At 42.1% G+C, this 27,491-nt stretch overlaps 1 protein-coding gene across 2 annotated transcripts in view; it reads right to left on the minus strand.

The window, feature by feature from the left end:
- The window catches only part of Slc14a2 (solute carrier family 14 member 2), a 64,013-nt gene extending 50,872 nt beyond the window's left edge, over positions 1–13,141 (minus strand). Inside the window, exons 1-3 of one of the 2 annotated variants that reach the window (XM_008825918.1) lie at positions 12,957–13,141; positions 7,740–7,920; positions 6,529–6,718 (exon numbers count right to left, since the gene is read on the minus strand). In XM_008825918.1, the coding sequence (XP_008824140.1) occupies positions 6,529–6,718; positions 7,740–7,920; positions 12,957–13,130 (545 nt within the window). In that variant the 5' untranslated portion in view covers positions 13,131–13,141. Of the gene's footprint in view, positions 1–6,528; positions 6,719–7,093; positions 7,282–7,739; positions 7,921–12,956 lie in introns of those variants that run through there. The other variant, XM_008825919.1, reaches the window with a different exon arrangement.
- Between the last annotated feature and the right edge of the window lie 14,350 nt (positions 13,142–27,491).

Here is a 27,491-nt window from a genome sequence, read left to right on the forward strand (position 1 = left end):
ATCCAACTATCTTTTGTCCCCAAGGAACATACTGAGTAAAATGTCTCAGCATCAAAGTTGAAAAGAAGCTAGCATAGCTGTTCTGATATCTGATATCTGACAAAGCAGACTTCAAAACTGGTCAGAAGAGAGCCAGGCATGCTGCCCCATGCCTTTAATCCCAGCACTTGGGAGGCAGAGGCAGGTGGATCTTTGAGTTCAAGGCCAGCTTGATTGATCCAGGCCAGCTGGGGCTACAGGGGTTATAGGGAGACCCTGTCTTAAAAAGACCAAAAAAAAAAAAAAAAAAAACCCAAACAAAATTCAAAAATAACCCCCCCACAAAAAACAGCAACAACAATAAAAAACTGGTCAGAAGAGATAAAGAAGGTCACTGCACGCAATAATGCAATAAAGGGAAAATTCATCAGGAAGTTATTACTACTGTAAATAACATGGGCCAAATGTTGGGGTGAACTGTTTCATATGACAGCACTAATGGGCATAAAATGTTACATAGGTCCTCATTCAATAGAAATGTGACTTTAACACCCCACTCTCATTTTCAGATAGATCTTCCAAACTAGAAGTCAATAAAGAACTGCAGAGTTAAAGTATATCATCAATCCAATGAACTCAACAGCTATCTACTAGAGAGTCCATGCAGTGGATACAGCATGTACATTCTTCTCAGCAGCCTGTGGAATTATTAGATCACAAATTAGGTCTTAAGAAATGCAAAGGAATTGAAATAATATGTTGTATCTTATCAGATCATTGTGGAAAAAAGTAGAAATCAACAGAAACAAAAGCCCACTAAAATCACAGAAATATTTGGAGACTGAACTATAAATTTTTGAATGAGCAGTGGGTCATTGATGAAACTAGGAAGGAGTTAAGAACCCTAGACTCAAACAAAATGAAAGACAACTTACTAAAATCTTTGAAATACCATTAAGGTGTTGACAGAGGGGAAATTTATAGCTACGAGTAAAATTCAGACAGATCCCAAATAAATAACCCTATATGCACCTCAGGGTCTTAGAAAAACAAGAGGAAGTCAAATCCCAAACCAGTAGATAGTAAGAAATAATAAAGATCACTGCAGAAATTAATGAAATGGAGACTAATGGAAAAACACACAGAATCAATCAGTTTGTTCTTTGAAAAAAACAAGATAGACAAACCCTTAGCCAGTCTAAACAAACAAAGAGAGAAAAGATTCAAATTAATAAAAGTAGAGACAAAAGAAGGAAATGTTACAACAGATTTTAGTGAAATTCGGAGACTAATTAGGGAATATTTTAAAACCCTATATTCCTCCCAACCCCCTTCCCAAACAAAACCAAACCTGGAGAATCTGGCATGGATATATTCCTAGACACATGATTTACTAAAATTAAATAAAGATAACATAAAATTGACATAGATCTATGACAGAAAAGAAGTAACATTGGGCAATAATAGTCTCTTAACAAAGGCCAGGTGTGAGTGGATTCACAGGAAAGGACTCCCTGAACAGGACTCTGTTCACTGAGGAATTAACACCAACAGTTGACAAACGGGACCTCATGATACTAAAAAATAAATAGTCATGGGGAGGTGGGGGGGGTGGGGGTGGAGGGTGAGGAGGAAGTACACTGAGTGGGAGGAAATCTTTACCAGCTAGATATCTGATGGAGGCCTAATATCTAGAACATATAAAGAACTAAAAGAAACAAAGCACCAGGAAAACAAACAACTCAATATAAACATGAAGAGACTGTTTTCAAAAGAGGAAATACAAAAGACCAAGACATATTTTTAAAGTGTTCAACATCCTTAGCCATCAGGGAAGTGCACATTAAAAGTATTTTGAGACTTCACCTTACCGCATCAGAATGGCTAAAATTAAGAAAACAAATAACAATAAATGCTGGTGTGGGTGTTGATAACACAATCCTACACTTAAGAAACCCCCACAGACTATATCAGAAAACTCTTAGATCTGGTAAATACTTCTAATGAAGTAGTAGGATCCAGAACTAACATACAAAAGTCAACAGCTTTTCTATACACCAATAACAAACTTGTGGAGAAAGGAATTGAGGAAAAATTCCACTTACAATAACCTTAAAAAATATCTAGTAATAAAACTAATTGAGGAAGTGAAGGACATAACTTTGAGACATGGAAGAAAGAAAATAAGATATTACTAGAAGATGGAAAGTTCTCTCCTATTTATGAACTGGCAGAATTAATATTGTGAAAATGTCTATGTTATTGAAAGAAATCTACAGGTTCAAAGAAATTCCCATCAAAATTCCAATGGCAAGTCACAGAAATAGAGAATAAACTTTACGTAGAACCACAGAAGACCGAGAATGGAAAGCAATGGCAGGCAGAAAGGTTAATTCTGGAGGCATCATAATACCTGAGACATACTATAAAAACAGTACACTACTGGCACAAAAAAGCATGGTATTGGCAAAAGCAAACATATAGATCAATGGAATAGACTAAAGGACTCAGGAATGAACCCACATAGCTACAGCTAACTAAGCTTTGACTAAGGTGTCAAAAATATTCATTAGGAAAAGAGACAGCCTCTTTAACAATCACTGGTGTGTGAAAACATGTTAGAAGAATGATGCATATTGCTTACTTTCTAAAAAAATCAACTTCAAATGGATCAAATACCTTAATATAAGAGCTGAAACTCTGAAGCTACCGAAGGAAAACAGGTAAAACGCCATAAAATATAGGCGAAAGTTCTCTGAAAAGGACTCTAACAGCACAGAACATAATCCCAAGAATTGACAAATAAGATTTCATAAAATTAAAAGGCTTCTGCACAGCAATGGAAACAATCATTAGACTGAAGAGATAGCTTATGGGATGGGAAAATGTCCTTGCCTATTACTTATCAGACATGGGGCGGGGGTGGGTGGGTGCTGATAGCTAGAATGCATAAATAACTGTAAAAATTACACCTCCAAAATCAGATCATCAAATCAATAAATGGACTGAACACACAGTTTTCAAAAGAAGTGCAAATGGCCAATAAAAATCTTAAAAATGTGTCCAACATCCTTAACCATCAGGAAAATGCAAATTAAAATGCTTTGAGACTCCATCTCACCCCCTACAGAATGGCTACCATCAAGAAAATAAATGATGCTGTTGGCAAGGATGTGCTAGCCTAAATGTAAACTAGTGCAGCCATGGCAAAATTAGTCTGGAGGCTCCACAAAACACTGAAAATAAAATTACTATGTGATCCAGCTTACCACTCCTACAGGAGTCTAAGTTAGCATACCACAGAGGTGCTTCTATAGCATATTTACTGCTGCACTATTCACAATGACCAAGATATAGCAATGAATAGATAATGAAAATATACACAATGAAATATTTTCAACTATAAAGAAGAATGAAATTTTAATGTTTGCAGGAAAATGGATGTAACTGGAGGTCATTATGTGACATGAAAAAAAGACAGCTCAGAAAGACAAACATCATGTTTATGCAAAATATATAAGTGTGTGTGTGTGTGTGTGTGTGTGTGTGTGTGTGTGTTAAAGTAGAAAGGCAGAGGTGGTTGTGATATGGCTTAGTGGGTAAGGAAGCTTGGCTTGCCATGTAAGCCTGGTGACTTGAGTTAGATCCCCAGAACCCACAGTGGAAGGAGAGAATGACCCCTGAAAGTCGTCCTCTGGCCTCCACATGAGAACTGTGGCAACGTGCACCTGCACTCACACCACACTAATAATAAATCAAATAAAAGTTATAAAAAGAAAGTAGAAAGGAGACCATGAGAGGGAAGAAAGTTTTGAAAGGTCACGGAGGGAGAACAAACGAAGGTAATAAAATAAGCCATGAAAACAAACAGGATTAGAACCGCTAAGGTTGGGGGAGGAGACAAAAATAGAAAGTAAAAAGGATAAACAAAAAGATTGTCTAAGGAAAATAAGACAGAAATACTCACTCAATGAATACTGGGCAACTGTACCACCTGAAGAGCCCTTCTGAGTTGCCCACCCCCATACCACACCCATACTCGCTTTGTTCATTGTTCTTGCTGATCTAAAAAGTAAAATTATTCACTTTATTGCATTTGTGGTCAAGTTCTCCTTTCTTTCTAGGGACATTCCAGACTGCTAGAAGTGTGAGATGTGACATAGGTGTGTGTGTGTGTGTGTGTGTGTGTGTGTGTGTGTGTGTGTGAAAGGTAAGAGGTGAAGGGAGAGAGAACTAGAGCTCAGCGAAGGGCAGGGTTCCAATGTTTTCTGTCTTTTAAATTAGGAAATGGGGAGGTGGGCGCTGAAGTTTAACTTCTAATCAGTGCCACAAGGCTGAAGTACTGTATTGTGAGGGTGTGAGAGAGTGTGCATACACGTAACGTGTAACACTTTCTGTGGAAATTTGGGTGTTTTTCCCTTCTGAGATTTGATGAGCGAATATGTCGCCTTTGGATACTGTGAGGGCAGTGGAGTGGGAGAGGGATGGTGAGGTGGTGGAGGTGGTGATGGAAGCTAGAATGTGTGACCATGTCAGTAACTCATTGTAGACAGTGATGGAGTCCTTATAGAAGGGCATGTATGTGTGGAGGGTCCAGAGCTTGGAATCTAAGATGAGGAACATGGTATCCACATGTTTCCAAGAAAGCTTGAGTCTTTCTTATATGATATGATGGATTATAGAACCCCCAAAATGGACTTCCTGTCCTGAACATTCCAGTGAGAGAAGACTCAGAAAAAAAAATAATCAAAGAATAATCCAGTATAGTACTTGGGTATGTTCTGCAGTTGTTCAGAGAGGAAGCATTCAAAGTTCCTGGGGGACAGTCAGGGATGGCATCCTGGAGGAGGAGGGATTTGAAGGAATGGTGGGATTAGATAGATGTATAAGAAAGAGGTTTGGGAACTTCAGAAACAAGAGTGCTTAACTGGGGACAAGTGGGATGCAGAGCAAGCACTCGGTAGGAGTGGGGCATCGACGAAGGCTTCGGAAGCCAAGCCGAGGCTCAGGTTCTCATGTGATGTCTGTTTGTCTGATTCTTAATCGGGGTGTTTTGGAGGACTAGTTCAGTCTGCCTAGTACATGTATCTTCTGGTAAAAACAGCAGTCTATGAAGTGGCTGTCTGCGCAACTTGGAAACTTTACCAACAGAATATGATTGAGAGGAAAATCTGGGAATCTGATTATTGGAGCAAGAAGGGACTTGGGCTTATCTCCTGGGAACCATTGCGCTTACAGGCAACAATAATGTAGCCAAATGGGACATGCTTATCTGAGGTTACAGAGTGAGGAGGGCAATGACCCTTGGTCAGTTTCAGTAAATACTGGTGGAGAGGAAAGACAGGACTTCTCTGCCAGCTGCCCACGCAGTGGTAGATCCATGGGAGCAAGGAACACTGGGACTACTGGCTGAAGCAGACACAAAATCTTGGCATGAGTACATGGTCACTTTGCTTACTAACCCCGCACACCAAAGAATGCAGCTTCTAGTGGCTTCCCTGCTCTCTAGAATTGTCCTCCAAGGTCACGTGGAAGCATGGACAGCCTTTGGAGAAAAGCTGATTGATGCATTTACTTCAGTGGTCACCAGCTGGGCCTGACAATTACATGTGCTCTGGTGCGTGCCACTGTTCTGAGCTCACCCCTAGACCTAAGGTCACAGTGTCCATGCAGGTGCAGTGATGGCAGCAGCACGACCTTGAGAGTCCCATATCAGGTGTAGAAGCCTGTATCCTTCACCGGGTTGTAGTAATTATAATATAATATAATGTTGGCATAATTATAATATAATATAATGTTGGCATAATTATAATATAATATAATGTTGGCATAATTATAATATAATATAATGTTGGCATAGCAATGCCACAGTGGGCTAATACAGCATTTATTTTCCAAACTTCATGAGCCATCAGAAGTTTCTGGGAGACCTTGAAAATTATCTTCCAGATCCATTGAAGGAGAATATTTATAGGGGGGATGGAAGGAGGTAGGTCTGGAATTACAGTGCTTCACAATCACTGATTCTGAATATCAGGAAACTTTGGAACAACATATAACAAAGTCTGAAGAGAGAATGAAGTTTTGTAAAATACTATGTATTTCTGTTACTTGACTTCCACCAACCAGGCTCCTCCTTAGTCCTGCCTCTGTGCTTCCCGGTACTCCCGTTTGTCTTCTTCTTGAGGCCCCTCCGCTATCATTCATCCCCTGTACGAAACGTGTCTATCTCTCTACTCTTTCCAATATTCAGAAATGTATCTCTTCTTGCTATTGCCTCTTAATCTTGTCTCCTAAAAACAGATTGTAACTTCCATAAAAGAGAACACTTTAAGCATTCTTTTGCACTTCCTTCAGAGGGATGTTTCCAGAAGGTTCCATAGCCAAACTCAACATGATGCTGCTGCTTGCTATAAGCCAGAGCAGCTTAATTCTGTAGAGCTCACCAGAGAGGTCTTAGGTTGTTGCTAGGATAAGGTTGTCTGACCACTGAAGCAAACGTCACCTTTCTGCCAGGTACCTTCCAATAAACCCATAAAGAGGACTCACCTATCTTGGCTTAAGGCAAGGGCAGCTAAGGTTGAGACCACTGTCCCCAGTGCCCCAGTAATTGTCCACCAGGGATTCTGGATCAGAAGGCCTATGAAGATGATGAACCCACTGAGAGGGTTGTTGACAAACATCACTTGAGCTGCTCCCCGCAGGACCCAGTCTAGGAATTGGAGGGCCAAAGGCTTATCTGCAAGAGATATAGACAGAGCCATCAGCAGAGTATAGCCTGTGCTGCCTACTGGACTACTGGTTGGCATGGCAACTGAGGCACAAGGGGATGCAGCAGCCAGGATATTTCTCCTCATTCAACCTAGCCTGAGGTAGAGGAGTGAAGGGGTTGAGGGTGGGTGTTGCATTCAGCCCAAAGCTCTGAGTGGTCTAGCAATTGGTCTGCAGTGGGTGGTAGTTTTTGCCCTACAGAGTGAGGCACCACACGGAGACCAATTTAATGCAGTTCCAGCCATTGGCTTGGTTGGCAAGGAGCCCCAGGAGCATTCCATGGGAAATTTATTGGTCCGAGGAAAGAGGTGGGGAGGGAGTAAACTCTCTTTTTGTGTAGTGCTGTATGACTTAATTGAGGGCTGGTATCTGAGCAGCAAAGAAAGTAGCTTCAAGAAAGGATGTTGGAAAAGAAATTGTTATAGCCCAGCTGTGAAAATCATTATTGAATTGGGGCCTAGAGGAAGCCAGGTGTAGGAGATGGGACATGCATTCTGCCTTCTCTGGTTTGGTTTCCAGGACAACCATGCTGGTGGGGAGCAAGTAGGGACTGATGAGGAGAGTATGATGTTTGCTACAGCATTAAGTTCAGGAAGCTAAAAGGAAAGAACCCTGGAGCCTTGGAGAGGATGCTGCTTCTATTTTTTTTTTTTTGACACGTAACAGGCATGATAAATGGCTTTGAATAAGTGAAGGGATGACCATTCAGTGTTTGGGAAATGACTTGCATGTTGCTACTGTGTTCACTCTATCATTTCTACACGGGAACTGATAGTTTGCAAAGTACTAAAATCAGTGAAATGCATTAATTCTGAAACTGGATCTTAGAATGATGGGGAGTATGCCCACCTGGAGTCAACTCAAGCCTGGAGTTGCCCTTTACTATGGGAGTCCTCACCAAGGAGGAGGGAGAGAGCAGCCTTGTTGTCTAAGCTGGAGGGAGGGGTGTCCCTGGCCCACTCCCTGTTCTTCCCTGAGCATTTGCTCACCTTTCAGCCAGTTCCTGCACTCCTTCATGTCACCCGTGAGGTAGCCCACTGCTTGGAAGAGGCTGAAGCCTCCCCTCCCTGCAGAGCCCCGGCGGGGCACCTCGCTTTCCCGCCTTTTACTCCTTTCATTATGTTTTTCAATTTTTACAATGTGGCTGTCTTCATCAGATGATCGAAGATCCTTTGAGGAAAAGCCAGGAGAAAATATCAGATAATATACCTTTAATTTGTTGTTCTTTGGTACAGTCTCAGTTTGTAGCCCAGGCTGGCTACGTAGTTCAAAAAAGCCTTGAACTTTTAGTCCTCCTGCTTCTGTCTCTTGGGAACAGGGATTATAAACATGTGCCACAACACCTGGATTCAAATGATGCGTCTTCTTGCAAACAGAGGCATTTATTTGGGAACAGGACGTTAGGATTTTTAATAGAGATGCAGGGTCATGAAACAAAGGGTGAGACTCATGCCCATGGTCTAAAGCTGTTTAGAGCACCTTGTGCATGCCTGCTCTTCCCTGTACTATTATACACTCTTTACAACATGTTTTCTTAACATTTTTTTACAGAGGATCCTTTTGGTAGTTTAGTGATGCCTATGAACATCTTTTCATAATAAATGTCTGGAAATGTATAGCTAAAATAAGTGATTTACAAAGAAAACCGATTATATTGAACTGCAATTATTACACTATTGTCATTATATATGTGCATTAGCTTTAATGGCTATTAAATTTTTATATTAAATTGGATGCGGTGATGCATGCCTTCAATCCCAGAACTCAGGAGACAGAGGCAGGTGGATCTCTGTGACTTCAAGGCCAGCCTGGTCTATATAGTGAGTTCCAGGCTAGCAAGGGTGGCATAGTAAGACCTTGTCCTACAAAAAGAAAATTTAAAATTATGATGAGTGTATATATGGGACCTGCTTGGTCTGATTCAGGACAGTTCTGGAAGGCTCTCCCAGCTCCAGGACCTACCAGAAGATCAGCTGAGAACTTTACTGTGACTGCTACACAACTCAGTTTCTCCTTTTGTCATTCGCTGTCCTTTCTCATCTATAAGTGTGGTTCCCAAAAGCATACCCCAGTAAATTTCTTACTTTCAAATCTCCATATCAAAGTCTGAGTCCTGGGGAATCTGATATGTGACAGCTTAGATAGAAATCTAAGGTACTGCTAAAGTGGCTGTGGTTCATTGACTATATTAGTACTTGTAATTGAAATAAAAGCTAAAGTCCATTAGAGGATAATAGAAATAAAGATGAATTATTTCTCCCATCTCAGTCCATCTTTCCCTCAATTCTATATGTGGACCTTTTGGTCAAGACTTCTTGCTCTAATGCTATGCTTTCCAATATGGTAGGTCATAAAACAAGCAGCTATTGAACATTTGCAATGTAACTAGTCCTCAATAACTAGGGATAGATGAAGAGGTCCTTGATAAAGGACATCTACTAAAAACTCATGGGTAATGTCACACGTAATGGTGAAAGACTGGAGATCTCGTCCCCTAAGACCAAGAATGAAACAAGGCTATCTGCTCTTGCTATATCTATTCAACATTGTACTAGATATTCTAGCCCAAGAAACCAGTCAAGGAAAAGGAAAAAAAGCAACTGAGATTGTAAAGAAAAAGTTAAACACAGATTGCATTTCTGTTTGCAGATGTCAATTCTTAAGGGATCTTCAAAAGTCTTACTTAGCAGTATGAATAAGTTTAGCAAGGTTATAGAATAGATGATCAATATATGAAAATAAAAATTATTTCTATGCTCTGCCAATGAAAAATGCAAGATTAAAATTAAGAGAGCAATTTTATTTATGGTGCAATGAAAAAGTAGAAAGTATTCGAGGATAAAATTAACAAAAGGTGTATAAGTCTCATCCACTGAAAACTGCAATAAATTGTTATTATTATAATGGCACTATTTCTGAACTATATCTACAGATTTAATGCAATTCCTATAAAAATCCAAGTCATCTTTTATTTCTTTGGAAATGGAAAATAGGATCCTAAAACTCATATGGAAATGCAGGCATCCAGCATAGACAAAAGAAGGCTGGAAAAGAAAAATAAAGTTGGAGGAGTTGTACTTCGATTTCAAAATGTTCTATGATGTTATAATAATCGTGATGGCATGGTACTGACAAAAAGCTGGCTATGTTAACCAGACCAAAAGAATGGAGGCCTAAATATCTATGTTCTATCAATAATTTTTATAAGGGCACCAAGACAATTTAATGGAGAAAGAATAGCTTTTTCAACAAATGGTGCTGGAGCAGCTGGATGTCTAGATGCAAAAAGATCAAAGTTAGTCTCTACCTAATACCACACAAAAAGCCAAAATGAGTAAAATGCATAAATGTAACTGCCAACACTAGTAAGCTCTTAGATAAAAACATGGGCATAAATTTTTATGACCCATATAGAATAAGATAGTTTAAAAAAGATATAGCATTAAAAATGTAAGTAAAACAATAAGTGTTAAACTAGATTTAATCAACTAAAAACTTTGGTTTTGGGGACTGGAGAAAGGGATGCTGTTTCAAAGTACCTGAGTTTGGTTCCCAGCACCCATGTGAGGTGGCTCAAAACTGCTTGCAACTTCATTGCCAAGGGATCTGATGCCCTCTTCTGGCTCCCATGGCACCTATACACATTTGGCATACCCCCACCCCCAAATAAAAAATAAATCTTAGCAAAACACTTTGGTTTTAAAGGATACTATTAAGAAAGCAAACATAGAACTATGGAATAGGAGTAATCCTTTGCAATAATAATCTAGTAAGTGTCTAATATCCAAAACATATAAATATTACAAATCAATAATAAACAAATTGGGCAAAATATTTGCTAAAATTTACCCACTTGAAAAGTGTTTCATATTATCTTTAGTAAGGAAATGCTAACCAAAATCCCAGTAAATACCACCTAGGCTATAAGGACAGATAAGTTTGGGTGTAATGTGGAAAAATGGAAACTTCATGGTGATAATGCACAATGATATAGATGCTTTGAAAGAAGTTTGTTATTTCTTTAAGATGTTTGAGTTATCATTTGATCCAGAAATTTTCTTCTTAGGTTTATATCCAAAGGAAATAAGAACATATGTTCACCCATAGCTCATAGCAGAATTATTTCATAAAAGTGATAAGGTGTGTGCTGGTTAGTTTTCTCTCAATTTGATACAAACTAGAGACATCTGGGAAGAGGGAACCTCAATTGAGGAATTTCCTCCATCAGATTAGCCTGTGGGCCTGTCTCTGGAGCATTTTCTTGATTGCTTGTTGATGTAAGGGGGTCCAGCCCACTGGGGATAATGCCATCCCTGGTCAGGTGAGCCTGGGCTATATAAGAAATGATGCTGAGCAAGCCAGAGGAAGCAAGCCAGGAATTGGTGCTCCTCCATGGTCTCTGCTCACGTTCTTTCCTCTAGTTAGTTCTTACTTGAGTTCCTGTCTGATTTTCCTCAAAGATGGACTATGCCTTGGAAGTGGAAGCTGAAATAAACTCTTTCCTGTCCAAGTTGCTTTTGGTCATGGTGTTTATCACAGCAACAAAAACTAAACTAGAGCAAAGTGGAAAGAAACAGACAAATAGTCCATCAAATCGTGAATAGATGAACTGTATTATGTTTATATGGTCATATAAAAAGGAACAAGTACTGATTTGATGCTACAACATAAATGAAACTTGAAAATATGATAAACCACAGAAGTCAGTCACAAAAGGCCACATAATACATGGTTCTATCTATATGAAATATTCAGAGTAGTCAAATCCATAGGATCAGAAATTTGATGATTGCCAGGGGTTAGTGTAGGTTGGAATGGGGGGGGGGTGACTGCTGATGACTGTGTTTCTTTTTGAGACAATGTAAATCTTCTGGAATTAGACTTTGGTGATGTTTATACAATTTTGGAAGTATACTTAAAACCATGTAAGTGTATGCTTGAAAAGGTTAAACTTTAAGGAATGCATTATGGTTTGATCAGAGATGTCTCCTGAAGGCTCGTATGTTAAAGGTTTGATTGCTTGCTTGTAAGGCTTTTGGAAAGTGATTGGACCATGAGGACTATGAATTCAAGTGAATTATTCTAACAATGGATTCATAAGTGAAGGTGTTATGGGATATGATAGAGGCTAGGAGTTAGATTGTAGTTGAAAGGAATAGGTCACTGGGAGAAGGGATATCCTTGAAGGGTATTTTGGGATTCTGGCCCTTTCTGCTTCTCTGTTTCCTGGATGCTGTGGGTGAGCAGCTTTTCTTTGCTTGGCCCTTCTACAATGTCCTTCTGCCATGATGTTTCAGCCTTATCTCAGACCCACAGCAATGTAGTCATCCAAGCATGGACTAGAACCTCTAAAGCCATGAGTCATAAAAGATCTTTCATCTTTTAAACTATTAGTCTAACAATACACAGTATGTGAATTTAGAGGCTGGAAAAATGGCTCAGTTGGTAAAGTACCTGCTTTTCAAGCATGAGGTCCTGAGTTGAGATCCCCAGTACCCATGTAAAAAAAACTACACATGGGAATGTGTGTGTGGTCTGTAACTCTAGCCTAGTATGTGCATGTGTGCATGTGTGTGTGTGTGTGCATGTGTGTGTGTGTGTGTGTGTGTATACAGGCAAATTCCTAGAACTTGATGGCCAGCTTTTCTAGACAATCAGTGAGCACCTGGTTCAGTGAGAGATTCTGTTTCAAAAGATAAAATGGAATATGATCAAGAAAGATACCTGACGTTGACCTCTGGCCTCCACACTCATATTCACATGTGTGAATGCACAACACACACACACAGACACTTAACAGTCCTGTGTTCTCCACCTCCTAGTAGCTAGCTAGTCTACTTTTGTGCACCTGTGTTCAGAGATTGCTGATGATCTGCATTCTAACAAAGTCATAGTTCTGGAGACTAGAGTCATTCAGGAGATCAAGTGTGAGGTCAAAGATTGTGGAGATTGACCAGTAGCCTGGTGAGTATGTGTGTATTTTCTTCTAGTCCTCCACATGATGTCTCACACAGCCACATTTTCATATGCAAGGCCAGATAGGACAAATTATGGATGTGACCATTTTCAATCAGAAAAATATTCCTGGGCAATGGCTTTTCCATCACTGCTACCAAGTTCGTAGGGAAGATGGGCAAGCATCATCATTTGCTCCTCTGCCTCCCAACTTCTCACTTGGGACACATCCTGGAGGGGATGTTGCTCACCTTTTCTTCAGGCATTTCCAGCAGAGGAAGGGCTGGGTGTGTATCCTGGGAACTTGAAGGCCAGGTAGGGCTGCTCAGGTCTGACTCATACAGCTTATATCTGCTGGAAAGAGGCTCTGGCAAGAGAGGGCTGCTATGGCTGTCAGACATCTCCTTCAGGTGGTGGTCACTCATCTGTCAGATGACTGGCAAGAGAGAAACAGAAAGAGCAAGTCAGAGAGGACTGGGTACAAAGTGCCTTGGCTAAGGTTAGACAGATACCTTAGGAGTCTTGGCATCTGACTTGGAGGGATAAGCAGTGATATACATGGAATCTTTTCTTGAGACAAGATCTCATGTACTCCAGGTTGGCCTCAAACTTGCCAAGGATGGCTCTGAATGTCTCATTTTCCTGTTTCTGCCTTCTGAGTTCTGGGATTACAGGCATGTGCCACCATGCCTAGTTTACATAGTTCTGAGGCTTGAACTCAGGGCTTCAAGCACGTTAGGCAAGCATTCTATCAACTGAGCTGTAACACCAGACCCAGGTGGGACTTAATGTTTGGGTAGCTGGTGTTGCCAAAGGAGCCTGAGGCTGTTCCTTTACTCATGAAGCTTTACCTTCGAAATGTACCCACTCCTCCATGTCTGGAAGAAAGTCCATTTTTGCTTTGAAGATTTCTTGACTATCTAGTCAGAAGTCTTTTTTCTTCTGATAACTTACATATTTTTCTCTCTAATATTCATGTTGTTCATTGTACTGTCTCAATGTGGTAGTTAGTTGTAAATTGATTTATTTATTTTTTACATTGCTCATTCATTTAATTTTTTTTTATTTTCCAGGAATTTTCTCTTTTTCTTTCATCACCTGTGTTGAAGGTTTCCAATTTCTGATCATGTATCCATTTTTTAAAATATTTTTTATTGAACTTCTACAAATTTCATACAATATATTTTGATCATATTTAGACCTTCTCCTCTATCTACACATCCGCACTTTCCCCTTAATACCCTCTGCCTAATTTAATGTACATTTATACATAATATATATATATAAAGGCCCATCAAGTCAAGTTTGTGTCTCCAAATACCCTTTGGCATGGGTCCATCCACTGGAGCCTGGATAACCTATCCTGTATCACATCTTAAAGAAAACTGATTCTCCCTCCCCCAGAAGCTATTGATTCCAATGTTTTCTCAGTTAGGGTTGGGGGTTCTTCTAAAATATTTTATTTATTATTTTTTATTTTATGTGTATGAGAAGAGGGTGTTGGATCCTCTGGAACTGGAGATATGGATGGTTGCTAGCCACCATGTGGGTGTTGGCAACCAAATCCAGGTCCTCTGCAAAAGCAGCCAGTGCTCTTAACCACTGAGCCATCTCTCCAGTCCCAGGGTTGGAACTTCTTATCCACTTCCAAACTTCTATGCTGGGGTTTTGTTTTTACCTTGATGTATGCACATAGAATCCAGTACTGATTGGGGTCTAATAGAAACTCATTTTCTAAGTTGTTAGGGAAACTGTGTTATTTCCCTTGATCCCCCTTCTTCTGTGTCTGTCTGACTGTTCTGGTCCTTTCTCATTCTCAGGGGGGATACGAAAGTAGAAAGCCTTGGCATGTTCTACTGGAAGCTGTGAGCAGCCAGGCTGAAGGCCCTTTTCCCTCCCCGTGGGGCTTTTTTCTCCTCCACCATGAGGGCCAGGCCTTGTGATAGGACTTGCTTTGGGAAGTCCTTTGCTCCTGTTTCTCGTTTCATGCTGCCCCCGGTAATTCTACACCTCTCTTTCACATTCAGTTCTTCCCATAGTCCTTCTTCTTTGGGTTCTTCCAGCTCATTTATATCTTTATTCACTTTACTGTGTTCTAAGTGTGGCTTTAAACCTGCACATAGTCTCTTAAGTATGATTTACAGTTTTCCCTATTACTCTGTGCTGCTTGTCATGAGTTAAAGCCCTCCTTAAGATGGTGACTGCAGATTCCTGACGTTTCTGCTATCATTCCATATACTTACTATCACAGGCACTGCTCGAGGATTGCAGAAGTCTTCTGGAGGGAATAAAGATCTGTCCATCCTTGCATCAGTAGCATTTCCCTATTTCTTTTCCTGACCCAATGAGATGAATCCTTTCTGTCCCCTGTTGCTTCCAGGCCACCTCTCCCATTGTGTGTACAGTAACTGTCTTCTCTGTAGCTGCTCACTGATGATTACTGACTTTCTGGTTCCCTGTCCCAGCCAAGGCTTTTAGATGCTCCTACCACACTTCCTCATCCTGACACCAATAATTCTAAACAACTTCATTGTCTAGGCATTGTCCCCTTTTCTGGATTCTCATCTCCACTGATTCTTTTCACTTCTTTCCAACCACCAATTGCCACAGTCACTTCATGGACTCGAAATCACTCATCTATGAAATCTCAAATGTCAGATCTCTCCTCTGGCACCTACTGCTTATACTTTGAACTCGCTTGCCTGAGTGCCTCTTATGGTCTTATGATCCAGCCCTTAGACCTCCTGGAGACCTGACCCATCGGCTTTACCAGTCAGCTCTCCTCCCTTTCTTTTCTGATCACATTAGATTCATGGCTTATCGTTCTACCCCTGGATCTCCTTGCTCCTTTCTCCTTCTCTCATGCTTGTGTGGTAAAATCCCAGCGAGGGCATGCTGAATGCTTTAACTTCTCCATGCTTTCCCAAACTCTGGTCTCCCTCAAAGACACCTCCAGTGAAAGCTTTCTTATTCTAAGCCATTCCACAGAAAACTTGGGATTCAGGCTTAATGATCAGTTTTCTCTCGCTTTCCAAACCCAGTAATCCTGTCCTTAAACTATTCTTATATTCATAGTCACTAGTTAGCTGTTATCATTTCTTGCCATTTTCCCAATATTTCCCATTTGGACACTCTAGCTTTACTCTAAATTGATTCTCTAACCCATGCTCTTCAGGGCAGAGTTGTATAAGAATATACAAATCCTCTGAAGTTGGTTCTACACTTAAGCTTCCCAGTGAGGCTGAGCATGGTGACATAATCCTGTAATCCCAGTGCAGGGGAGATTGAAGCAGGAAGAGCGCTGCCAGTTTGAGCCTGGGTTTTATTACTAGTACCAGTATTCCAGTCAGAGATATAGCAAAACTATGTCTCAAAATACCCAAACCAGTCAAACAACCTCACTGGTCTCCTCCCCCCAAATCTTTCAGATGGTCTCAGACAAATCTCACACATTTAACACACAAGCAAGGGCTCTGTGTCACCAACTCCCATATGCTTTAAACTGTTCCAAGCTCTCTGGCTGCAGGACTCTTATTGGTTAGTAGAAGGTGTTGTGCTTCTTTGACCTCAGTGCCATGCAAGAGCAGGCCTATGGTTTGGAAAGCCGCTCCTTCACTTTTTACCTGGTGGACTTTCCTTCAGTTAGCACTTGTCAAAAGAGCCTTCCCAGATCCACCCTGGAGTAGAAACGGAGTAATCATGACAGGGGGCCCTGCCTCCTGAAGACGCAGAACTGGTGGGTGCTTCAGTTAGCACTTGTCAAAAGAGCCTTCCCAGATCCACCCTGGAGTGGAAACAGAGTAATCATGACAGGGGGCCCTGCCTCCTGAAGACGCAGAACTGGTGGGTGGTCACCCTCTTATGTCATTTGGAGACTCCTGAGACCCACAACGATATATAAAGTTTCTGAGAAAGCACATACTTCTTGAACCCAATATTTTTCTTTATAGCAGATTTGTATATTTTGCAAAAGCCTCCCAGAACCCAAGATACATAAGAACAATGATCTGTTCTGTTTGCTATTGTATCTTTGGCTCCTAGTGCAGTTCCTGGTATATAGTAGGTGTTCAATAAATTAACATTAAATGTGAGGAGGAAAGGAAGGAAAGAGTTCTGGACGGAAGAGAAAAAGATGAAGGGATTTTTAAGGAAGGCCATGGGGACGTTTCCAGTGGAAACTTCACCCGTTAACTCTGTATTTTCAGCAGGTGGAGGCTCTTGTCATGACTAGTGCCTGTTTGCACTCTAGGAGCAGCTTTTTAAGGCATAGCTGAGTTTTATGTGGATCTACAGATATAAAATTCAACCCACATGGACGCTGCTACCCACCTGGAGTGGGGCCTTTCCCTTCTCTGATTATGAAGGTGGGGCTTCAGTGAGAGGTGGGTACAGTGCTCTGGAGTGGCTTATAGGAAAGGTTTAGGAGCAAGCCTAAAGCCAATCACGAGACTGGGAATCTGTTCCTCTCCAGTGTGCTCTCCCCCTCTGGTGGCCAAGAGGTGGTACAGCACCCCTGGGCCCTTGCTAAAAAAATTCTGGGTAGAAAAGTTAGCAAGGGAGGCAGATGCCTAGACACTGATCCATTCGTGTGTCTGAATGAACTAAAGATGTTCTAGAAATATCCCTGTAAAAATCCATTATCAGTATTGTTGAAAAAAATGATTAAAAAATCCCCCTACATTTTATTGGCTCTAAGATACTATCAACTGTAAGATATTTATTGATCATTCTGCATATCACCAAGAAAGAAGAAAATGCTGTCAATCAAAATTATAATACAAACATTGATGGATCATGTAAGGTCTCTCTAAAGTACCCTCCCCAAAGGCAGTTTCTTCTTTGCCCTCGAGTCCCCACTGTATGCAGACAGTATTCCTGTTTATAGAGAAATTAAGGCAGAGAGAAGAATAATTTCTCATGTGAACATAGCTCCATCTGTGCTTGCCAATTCTTACCACATTGTGGCGTCTTAAAGAAAGGAAGAGACCCAAAGAACTGGCAGTTTGCTGCAATGTGAAGACTGGACCCAGCTCCCAACCCTGAACCCCCTATTCCTCTCACTGCCTTGTTGGGACCTAGCTGAGGCCTGCAGAGCTGGTACTGAGCCCTCTAGGCTTCAGTCCAGGCCCTCAGCCCAGCACTCTGTTTCATAAGCTCGCATGGCCTCTGCAGGAACGACATGCTTGCATCTCCTCTAGGGAACACAGCGTTCCTCTGCCATGGGAATGTTTATCCTGTTAAAACACGGGGAATTTTGGCTTGAGGGCAGTGGTGAGATGTGCAGCAAAAATGGCCTTGTTAAAGGGAAGGTTGCCGTGTTTGGAAAGCACCCCAGTTGCTTGCACGGGGGGGCCTCCATGTTGCCTTCTTCATAAGGGCATTAAGGATTCCTAGAACAATAAAGTACTGACTTAGTTCCTGGCACACAGTAGGCAGGCTGTGATTTAAATTTGCCTTCTTCTCGTGCTCCCAAATTGAAGAGAAAGACGAGTAATCAAAGCAAGCACAAGAAGGCTCAAACAGAAAACCCGTCTGCTTTCTTATATTTTTAGCATATAAAATAATTGGTTTCGTTATGACATTTTCATACCTATATATTATGGCACCTTTTCCCCACCCCAATATTCTCTCCTTTCACTGCTCCCTACTTCTTACCTCCCCCCAGTCTTCCTTCTGCTTTCATGTTTTATACACACACGAACCTAGATTCCACATGAGAGAGATGTTTTGGCTTCTTTCTTCCTCCCTATTATCGTTCCTGCTACCCTATCATAGTCTCCCTTCTACTTTTATGAATATATTTTAAACTAGATTCTGCATATGAGAGAAAACATGTGATATTTATCTTTTGGAGCCTCAAACGGTCTTTTAAAAGTTTCCATAAGGCGTCGCCACTTGGTAGAACTGAACGTGGATCTCTGCCCCAGCCACGTCCCGACTGAGGGCCTGAGAGCCTGTTCCCAGCACTGCTCAGAGCCAGTCCATTAAACCAGCTTCCAAGAACACATAATGATCTGCTTGGCGTGCTTTCTCTCGCCTTGGCCGCCCTACACCTTCTCTCCGTCAGAAGTACCGACAGAAAGGCTATTTGGATCAGCCCCACATCTCTCCACAAAACCAGGCTCCCCAAATAGACTGGCTTCTCCGTTATCTTTGCAAAACTCCTTTTTATTGGGTACCTACTGTGCCCATGGGCTTCCCTCAAGTTGAACGGCCCCAGGCCTTGTCTGAGAAGAGCTGAGTTTGGCAGGTGGGGCGAGGGCAGTGAGTAGCCCCTTAGCACTGAGGGGAAGCCTGCCCTCCCAGGGCTGAGGGGACTTGGGGCTAATGTTCATGTTAGATCTTGGCTCAGCAGGCAAGTAAGAGAATCATTCTCCAGGCTGGAGGAATTCTTGAGAAAATCCCTGATTTGGGCTGGGAATTCCTATTGTGGATCCTGGTGGCACATGGGGAGGGGTGTCATAATCAAAGATGAAGCCAGAGACCCCAGTTCTTTTCCAGTGTTTAGAAAATGTGATTCCTATTTTGTCATTCTAATTTTGAAATTCTTATTTTGGCTTTTTTTTCTCTAAAAGACTATTCATTTCTTACAGAACTACAAAGGGGATAGTCTGGGCTGCATCTAGCATAGTTCTGCTGCCCCGGGTGGGAAGGAGCCTGGGTGCAGAGAGGTTTCTTGAGCTGTTGCTGTGGCCGGTATAGAGTGAATGTTCTCTCCCTCCCATGGCCTCTTAGGTTTGAGTATATGTCTGGGGTGGGTCTAATGTGGCCTAATTTGCATCATCCTCTAACCAACTGAGTTTTGAAGTTGTAGTAGCTCTGGAGAAGGAAAAGTAATTGGTAGGTCGTTAAAATATTTATTGTGGATGGACTTGCACAGAGGCACGGCTGGGGATGCTGACTGGACACATTGAGCCTTAATACAGATGACAGAGTACGTGGATTCCAGTGTGGGATATTTTGAATAAAATACACAAAAATTCCATAAAAACAAATTTAAAAAATATTTATTGAATTGATTGACTTGGAAATTGATGCAATATTTCCATAAAGTCTTCAACGTTCAAGGGGAGGCTCATTGCCCTCCCATCCCCCAGCACTTCTGATGAATGATCTGCTCTTGTTGGCTGGGGTTCCACAAGCCCCATGAGGCTGAGTGGCTTTTAAAATATTTTATTTATTATTACTTTATGTATATGACTGTTATGACTGCATATGTGTAAGAGCACCCGTGTCATGCAGTGCCTGTGGAGGTCAGAAGAGGGTGTTGGATTCCCCTAGAACTGGAGTTATGAACGGTTATTAGCTGGCAGGTGGGTGCTGGGAATCGAATCCTGGTCCTTTGCAAGAACAGCCAGTGCTCTGAACCACTGAGCCATATCTCTAGCCCCGAGGCTGAGTGTTTTTAATGTGAGCAGCACTGGTTACTGGAAGTTCTTGTCTCTATGGGGCTGATTCAGCCCCTACAATGCGTTTACCCTAGCTGGTTTCATCATGTCCACACAGGATACACAGATCCCCTTTTCTACCTAGAAATACTTAAAAGGTTGATTGATCCTAAACCTTTCTAACTCTGGTACAGTCCTGGTTTTCCTTTGGTTTCATTCATTTGACAAGGTCCCCAGACTCTGCCATTTTGCTGTGAGGGCCACAGTAACAGCATCCCTCTGACAGGAACTTGCTTAGTCATGCTGGCTCCCAGGAGGCAGGAGCTATGTTAATTCTTGAGCTAAGGGATGCTGTCCCAGAAGAGAGAAGTCAGGTGTGAGAGCTCCGTAGACACTGATAAAACTGAGTGGGACAGACTAGGTCCATGGGTTGGTGAACTACACCACGATCAGCACCAGGAAGGGGTTGAAGCCAGGAGATGCCTGGTCATTCATGAGGCACGTGGAGGTGATTGATCAGTCCAGTAACTGGACTAGGGTGAGTGGCCCCTTTCTCAGTATGGGTTGTGTAAGAGGCTGGCTCAGTGCTGTCATTTATTAGGAACTGTTCTGAGCTTTTCTCATTAGCTGTAGTCCACCAAGTCTGATCTGGACTGAAAGACTGACTCACTGGTCAGAGGCTCAAGCTGGGAGGGGCAGGGTCAGATGCAGCACAGCCTCTCTGGGCCAGCTTCGGAGTGTCTGGGATTAGAGACAGCTGGAGGCTAGTGTTCCTGTAGTGGAGATGCTAGCTTGTGGTTGGAAGGGCCTTCCTCAGCCGATACTTTAAAAGAATCCCTTGGCAGTCTAAATATTGTGCCCATGCCTCACTACACCCTTCAGAGCCAACTATTAACCCACCAGATTTTTCCTCCTGGTGTGTCTGCCTGGATTAATATACTACTTTCCTCTGGACCTGGCCGTCCCAGCCTGAACCTCTTTTACCTTCCCAAGTTCTGCCCATGTGTTCCAGCTTGTCACTGCTGTGATGAATTTCTGACTGCCCATGGACACTCCAAACTCTCCTCTGGCCTGGGTGGTGTTTAGGACATATTTGAAAGAATAACTCCCTGTCTCTGTCTCTCTGTCTCTGTCTATCTCTCTCTGCCTCTTTGTCTCTTTCTGTCTCTCATAGACATACATACACACACACACACACACACACACACACACACACACACCCCCCACATACTCTGAGCTGTCCTAAGGTGGCTTTGGGTAATTAATTTTAATGTTATTGAATAGAGGTTCTGTAGTGGAGTCAGACTTCCTGGTTCACATCCTGGGAAAGCTCCCTAATCCTCTGTGCCATTCTTCCTCACATCCAGGAGATGAAGACAACAGTGGTGTGTATCCTGTGGGCTTCCTTGTGGTACAACATGGTGCACATAGTAGGTGCTCAATATGACTTACTGAATGAAATAGTCACTGGTGGTTGGAGATTGTGACTGCATGGTTCTGCACTGTTTTGACTCATCATGCACATCATGTCTTATTTCACAACACTTTCTTCCCCTTACTGTAGTTTCCTCAAATGATCCCCTTGATAGGGAGGGGGGCAGCTAGAAAGAGAGGTAGAGATACTGTTCTTTTCATTTGACAGGCCTAAGAAGTGATGGGGGAGGGGGTATAAAGATGATTAAGATGTTTTGTATGAAATACACAAAAATTCAATATAAAATTTGATAAATAAATAAAAATCTATCTGCAAGTATTGGGCTTTTATTTATTTTTTAAATGTATTGCATTTTTGTATAGTTCATACAAAATATCTTAATCATCTTTATGCTCCCTCCCCCACTGGCACCCTCCCATAGTCCCCCTCCCCACAGATTTCATGCATTCTTTCATTTATGTTAAGGCCTATCCAGTTAAGTTATAGTACCCTGAAGTCCCTCAGTGCAAGTTCATCCACTGGGGTCTAGTCAGTCTGTCTAGAAGATCAGTTCTCCCTCACCCAGCAGTAATCAGCTGCCAATAGTTCTTTGGCTAATGTTGGGGCCCATTTCCCCAGTTCTATGCTGGTTTTTATCTGCTTGGGTTTGCATGGGTCTTGTGCATGCTGACACCATTGCTGTAGATTCATATTTAGTTTATTTTTATGTGTATGTGTGTGTTTGTATGACTTTATGTATGCCATATATGTGTAGGAGCCCACAGAGGCCAGAAGAGGGTGTCAGATCTCCTGGAGCTGGAGTTACAGACTGTTATGAATTACCCGATGTGGGTGCTGGGAACCAAACTTGGGCCCCGCTGCAAGAACAGTATGCGCTCTTAGCCGCTAAGCGCTCTTAGCCGCTAAGCCTTTTCTCTAGCCCCATTGTATTAAATCTTAGGTTTCTTTTAAGTACCAGCTGAAGGGGCCTCAGGGCTGAGTTTTCTTAGCATGGCATCCAGGGGTTGCCCCTCATCCTTGCCTTTGTATGTGACATGTCTCAGCATGATATAACAGGCCTAGGAGTCCCATCAGGTAGTAGCCTTCCCCCCAGAAAACCTACAGTCTTTTAAAATTGGCCTCATGTGAGATAATTTCTGCCCTGTGATCTTGAACCATCCTTTTGATGTGACTTGGTGGCAAATACATCAGGTGACTAGGGCAGAGTTGTTGCTTTGCTAATGATCTGAAGGTACTGGGGAAGTCTGACATAGAGAAAATCAGACATCCAGGGGAAAGATGCTAATTGTGTGTAGTTGTACCTGTCCAGCCTACAATACAAGAGAGTGATGGAATTATAGTACTTTAGAGTCCACCATCTCCAAATGTCTTCTGCTGGCCAATCAGGGAGAACTGAAACCCACCAGTGAGATGTGAATGCTCCCTACTTCAGGCTCTCAGAACAGACATCCCCAACTTTGACCAACATGGTAATCTCCATCTAAGGAGCTTTAAAAATGGTTGTTATCAGGGCCCCTCTTCCAGTGATCCTGACTTAATGGGTGTTCCTGGTAGGGCATTGGAATTTAAAATCTCCCCAGGTGATGCTAATGTACATCCAAGTCTGAGAAGCCGTAACCTAGATCTTGCTTTGTTCTGCCTGCTTCATCTGGGAGGTTAGAAAGGTAAACTTTCAGTCCCATTTGGGAAGCAGGATCTGTAGTTGAAGGAGTGAGGTCTAGGCTCATTCAGGTCCCAGAACCACAGATCTGGAAGTATAAATGGAGTGCTGCTGAGAGGCATGCTCCTGGTACAGACAACACCAAACAAGTGGTGGTGGGATGAAGAGAGGCATGGAAATAGTCTTCACTGATTCTGAAATTTTTGCTTAGTGGTCAAAGCACTCAGAAAAAAAGCAAGACCAGATTACATTTAGTGAGTGAGAGCAAGAACAAAACACGACAAAAGCCAAGTTCATGGCTTTAAGCACTGATTACATTCTTTGTCTTCAGATGAAACTAAGTGGCAACACCCCGATATTTTTAAGCATGTGTCATGGTCTGTGAAAGTTAAATCCTGCTTCCTTCTTCATGTCAGAGCCACAACTGGCTCCTGAGGAAGCTAGTTGCAGGTAATACGTAATTTCAGATATAAGTTTATGGAAATGGCTGGGTGTGGTGGTGCACACCTTTAGTCCCAGCACTCAGGAGGCAGAGGCAGGCGGATCTCTATGAGTTCAAGGCCAGCCTGGTCTACATAGTGAGTTCCAGGCCAGCTGGGACTACAGGGAGAACCTATCTCAAAAAGACAAAAAAAAAAAGTTTATAGAAATGGGGATACCTCAATTAGTGACACAGCCATGATGGAATACTCCCCCTTTGCTGTGCAAACCTGGATGGAAATCAGGGAGAGGAGACAGATGGTTTGTTAATATTGGTAGCCCTAAGGAAGACAGATACACAGCCCTCTGAACCTATGTTGGGGTGAATCAAAATTGAAGGGCTTACTGATGGTGCCCTCATGAAGCGTTGCTATAGACTTCAGTGGGGTGCTGGGGCAGGGATGGAGAGCATTAGCCAAGACCATTAGTAGACAGTTTGTGCAATATAAGAGAGAATAGTGAAATCCCGGCCTGTAGTGGACAGCCTGTAGAGGACAAGGGCATCATGGAGGTGGTGAGAAGTGCCGTTGAAATTGGTAGAAAGGAGAGATGGGGAAATTAGAGAAAGATTCAATAAAGAAGGAAGAATAAAGAGAAAAGGAGTGAAAAAATGGGGAGAGAAGAGAAAATGGAGAGGGCCTGAGAAGGGGAGGTTGGAATGGTGATGGTGGAGGATATGCTGAGAAGGAAGGAGATCAAAGCTAAGCACGGACGCCCAAGGAGACAGGTGGATGCCCCAAAGCCCTGCATTCCACTTTAATGGGCAGCGGCCTTCAAGCTGAGACTTCCTGGGCAGGCTACCTCCTCCTGTCCTCCACTTTCTGCAGGAATCTTGGTGAGCGCAGAGTAGTTTTCCTGGAGAAGAGTCACCAGGACGTCTCTTTTCCACTGCCCTGTGACTCCTGGCAGTGAGTTTCAAATTAGGCAAACCTGGACTAGCTTACTCAAGAGGGAAAACCAGAGACTAGGCATGGAACCAAGGACTTAATTTGAGCTTAATCTAGCTCCTTCTCCTCCTTCATGTCTAGGCAGATTTACAAAGTGAGCTTTCTTCACACTCAGAAAGAAGCTGCTTAGGTTGTGTTGCAGTAGTTGTATATCAAGCAATGTTTGTATTTTGGAGGTCACTAAGTGTATTTGCCAAGGTGCTTGTCTCCTGACCTCTCTGAAGCTTCACTGATAAGCTGGCTATATTTAAAAAGCAAAGACTATGGAATTTGTCTGGATATCACTGGAAAATAAATTCATCTCATAAAGTAGCTGAAGTGTTTCCTAGATGGAGTACTGATGAGCAAAATCCACTGGGACAGTGATAGTGGGTAGAGCCAAAAGAACATGGGCTTGAGAGTACAGCCAAACTCATTCCTGCTACTTCCTATGATGCCAATGTTGGGCACAGATACTCCTTCATCTATAAAGCAGGGATGGCAAAAACGACCTTATAAGGGAAGTGTGTGGAGGGCTAGCACACTGCCTGGCCCATAGTAACTGTCAACAAGTATCAGCTCTGACCCTATTCCTCTCATCTTTTCTGAGTCTTTCCCACCAACTCCAAGACCTCAACTACCAGAGGTTCAATGAGATTTGCTTAAATAAATGTTTATGAAGGTTAATCATTTTTTTTAAACTTAAAAAATTATTTATTTTTTTAAAAATTTTATGTGTATATGTGTATTGCCTGCATGTAGGTAAGTGCACCCATGTCATGCAGTGCCCTCGGAGGTCAGAAGAGGCTGTCGGATCCCCTGGGACTGGAGTTATGGACAGTTCTTAGCTGCTATGTGGGTGCTGGGATTCAAACCCAGGTCTTCTGCAAGAATAGCCAGTGTTATTACCCGCTGAGCCATCTCTCCAGCCCCATGAAGGTTAATCTTCTTAAAGCATTGACTTTTCCATAACAAATCCTGTGTTGAATACTATTCATTCAAAAATATTTGTTGAACACCTATTATGTACCAATCACAAGGGATTCAAATGAAAGTAAGAAAAATCTCTTCTTCCTCTAATGGAAATGGGAAAGTAATAGTAAATGCCCCAGTATGGGGCTGCAGTGGTTCTCATCGGAGAATGGAGGCAGGTAGGGGATGGAGGTGGAAGGCCATTTCAATGCAGTGTCTTGAGAGACATCACAAATATTTCCTTGATGGAACCTGGGGAGGCCAAATATTCTGAATGTGCAGACCAGACTGTCTCACTCAAAGCACTCAATGACCGTGTCAGTCAGACTTTGTGTGTCCGTGACAAAACACCTGATAGAAGCAATTGAAAGAGGAAGGATTTGCTTTGCTCATACTCTGAGAGGTTTCCGTGCATCATGGTAGGGAAGGTACAGTACAGCTCACATCATGGCAGACAGGAAGCAGAGTAGAAAAGGCCAGGGAAGATATAGCTCCTAAGGACACAGTCCCTGTGACTTCCTGACTTCTTTCCTCCAACAAGACCCCACTTTCTATGGTTCCACAACCTCCCAATAGTCTATTAAGATTTTTAACCCATCAGTGGATAAAACCGTTCATTAGGTCAGAGTCCTCATGATCTCATGGTCTCTGGAAACACACACACACACTCCGATGGATGCTTCCCTCTTCTCCTAGGTGCTTCTCAGTGCAATCAAGATGACAAAATTGACCAGCACAATATGAAACCCTGGAAGCATACGGAGCACTGAAAGATAGTCATGAGAACCAAAAACTTGACTATTAGTAGAAAGATGTTTATAACAACTATGTAAAATAGTATAAAATATACTTGCCTAGTGAAGACAGTCTGAGGCTAAAATAGGATGACAGAGTATGTAAAAAGAGTCTGTTGTCCTCACAATTCTTTCAGGAAGTTAATTGCCTATTGGTTGAATCTCCTGGGATAGAGATGCTTTTTGGGGGGTGAGGGACCCTGATTAGGGATTAGTTTTGGATGTACAGTCAACCCACTAATTAAGGAATATATATACCAAATCCTATGGCTCTCTTTAAGGAGGTTAGGTATATAGGAAAAATTTAAATGTATAAAAAATAAGATAGAAAAATAAGACAAAGTAGAAAATAAAGTGCTTTGTCGTATAATTATTTGTTCATCCTTAGCAAGGCTCTTCCATTTGCAAGGCTTACAGTTGAAGGATGAAAAAGCCATGTTTTCAGTACCCACTTCAGGGTACTGAGTGGTAGTCAGATGCATGGACATGGCACAGCATCTGTTATATGGAAAATTTCTGTGGTAGAACAATAATTTGACTCACTCAGTCCTTTTTCTAGGCTGTCTTGTAATAATTAAGGCAATGGATTTCTATTAAAGCTTACTGCTTAGCATCAGTTGTAGGTAGATTTTAAGAAGAAACCAAGCCTCGCTAATATAGAATTTGTTTTATTATTTCTCTCTCTCTCTCTCTCTCTCTCTCTGTGTACCTCTTACCTGTGGGTGCCTTGTGAGGCCAGAAGAGAGCACTGGATCCCCTACAGTTGGGGTTTCAGGTGGCTGTGCTGACTGATGTCTGGTCCTGTGAAAGAGCAGCAAGCACCCTTAATCACTGAGCCATCTCTCCAGCCCCATTATAGGCATTTAGGCAAAACTTAGAAAGTGGAGGTGAAGCAGAAGACTTCCTGTTCTTTTGTCTCTTTTCTGATATAAGTAAGCCTTTGGGTATATATGTTTCCTGCATCTTAGTACTCATTATCAACTCTATGGGGTTGAGAAGTGATTCTGACTTCACTCCTTCAATACAGTGGTAGAATTTTGAATGCAATAGCTGAGTGGTGCTTTCAAATCTAGTAGTCCTTCCAGCAACTCCAGTCCAAATTTTCTGAGCCCTTAGATGCCCACAATCCAT

The sequence above is a fragment of the Nannospalax galili genome, unplaced genomic scaffold (assembly GCF_000622305.1).
Source record: "Nannospalax galili isolate Female #2095 unplaced genomic scaffold, S.galili_v1.0 scaffold169, whole genome shotgun sequence".
Classification (NCBI taxonomy): Eukaryota; Metazoa; Chordata; class Mammalia; order Rodentia; family Spalacidae; genus Nannospalax; species Nannospalax galili.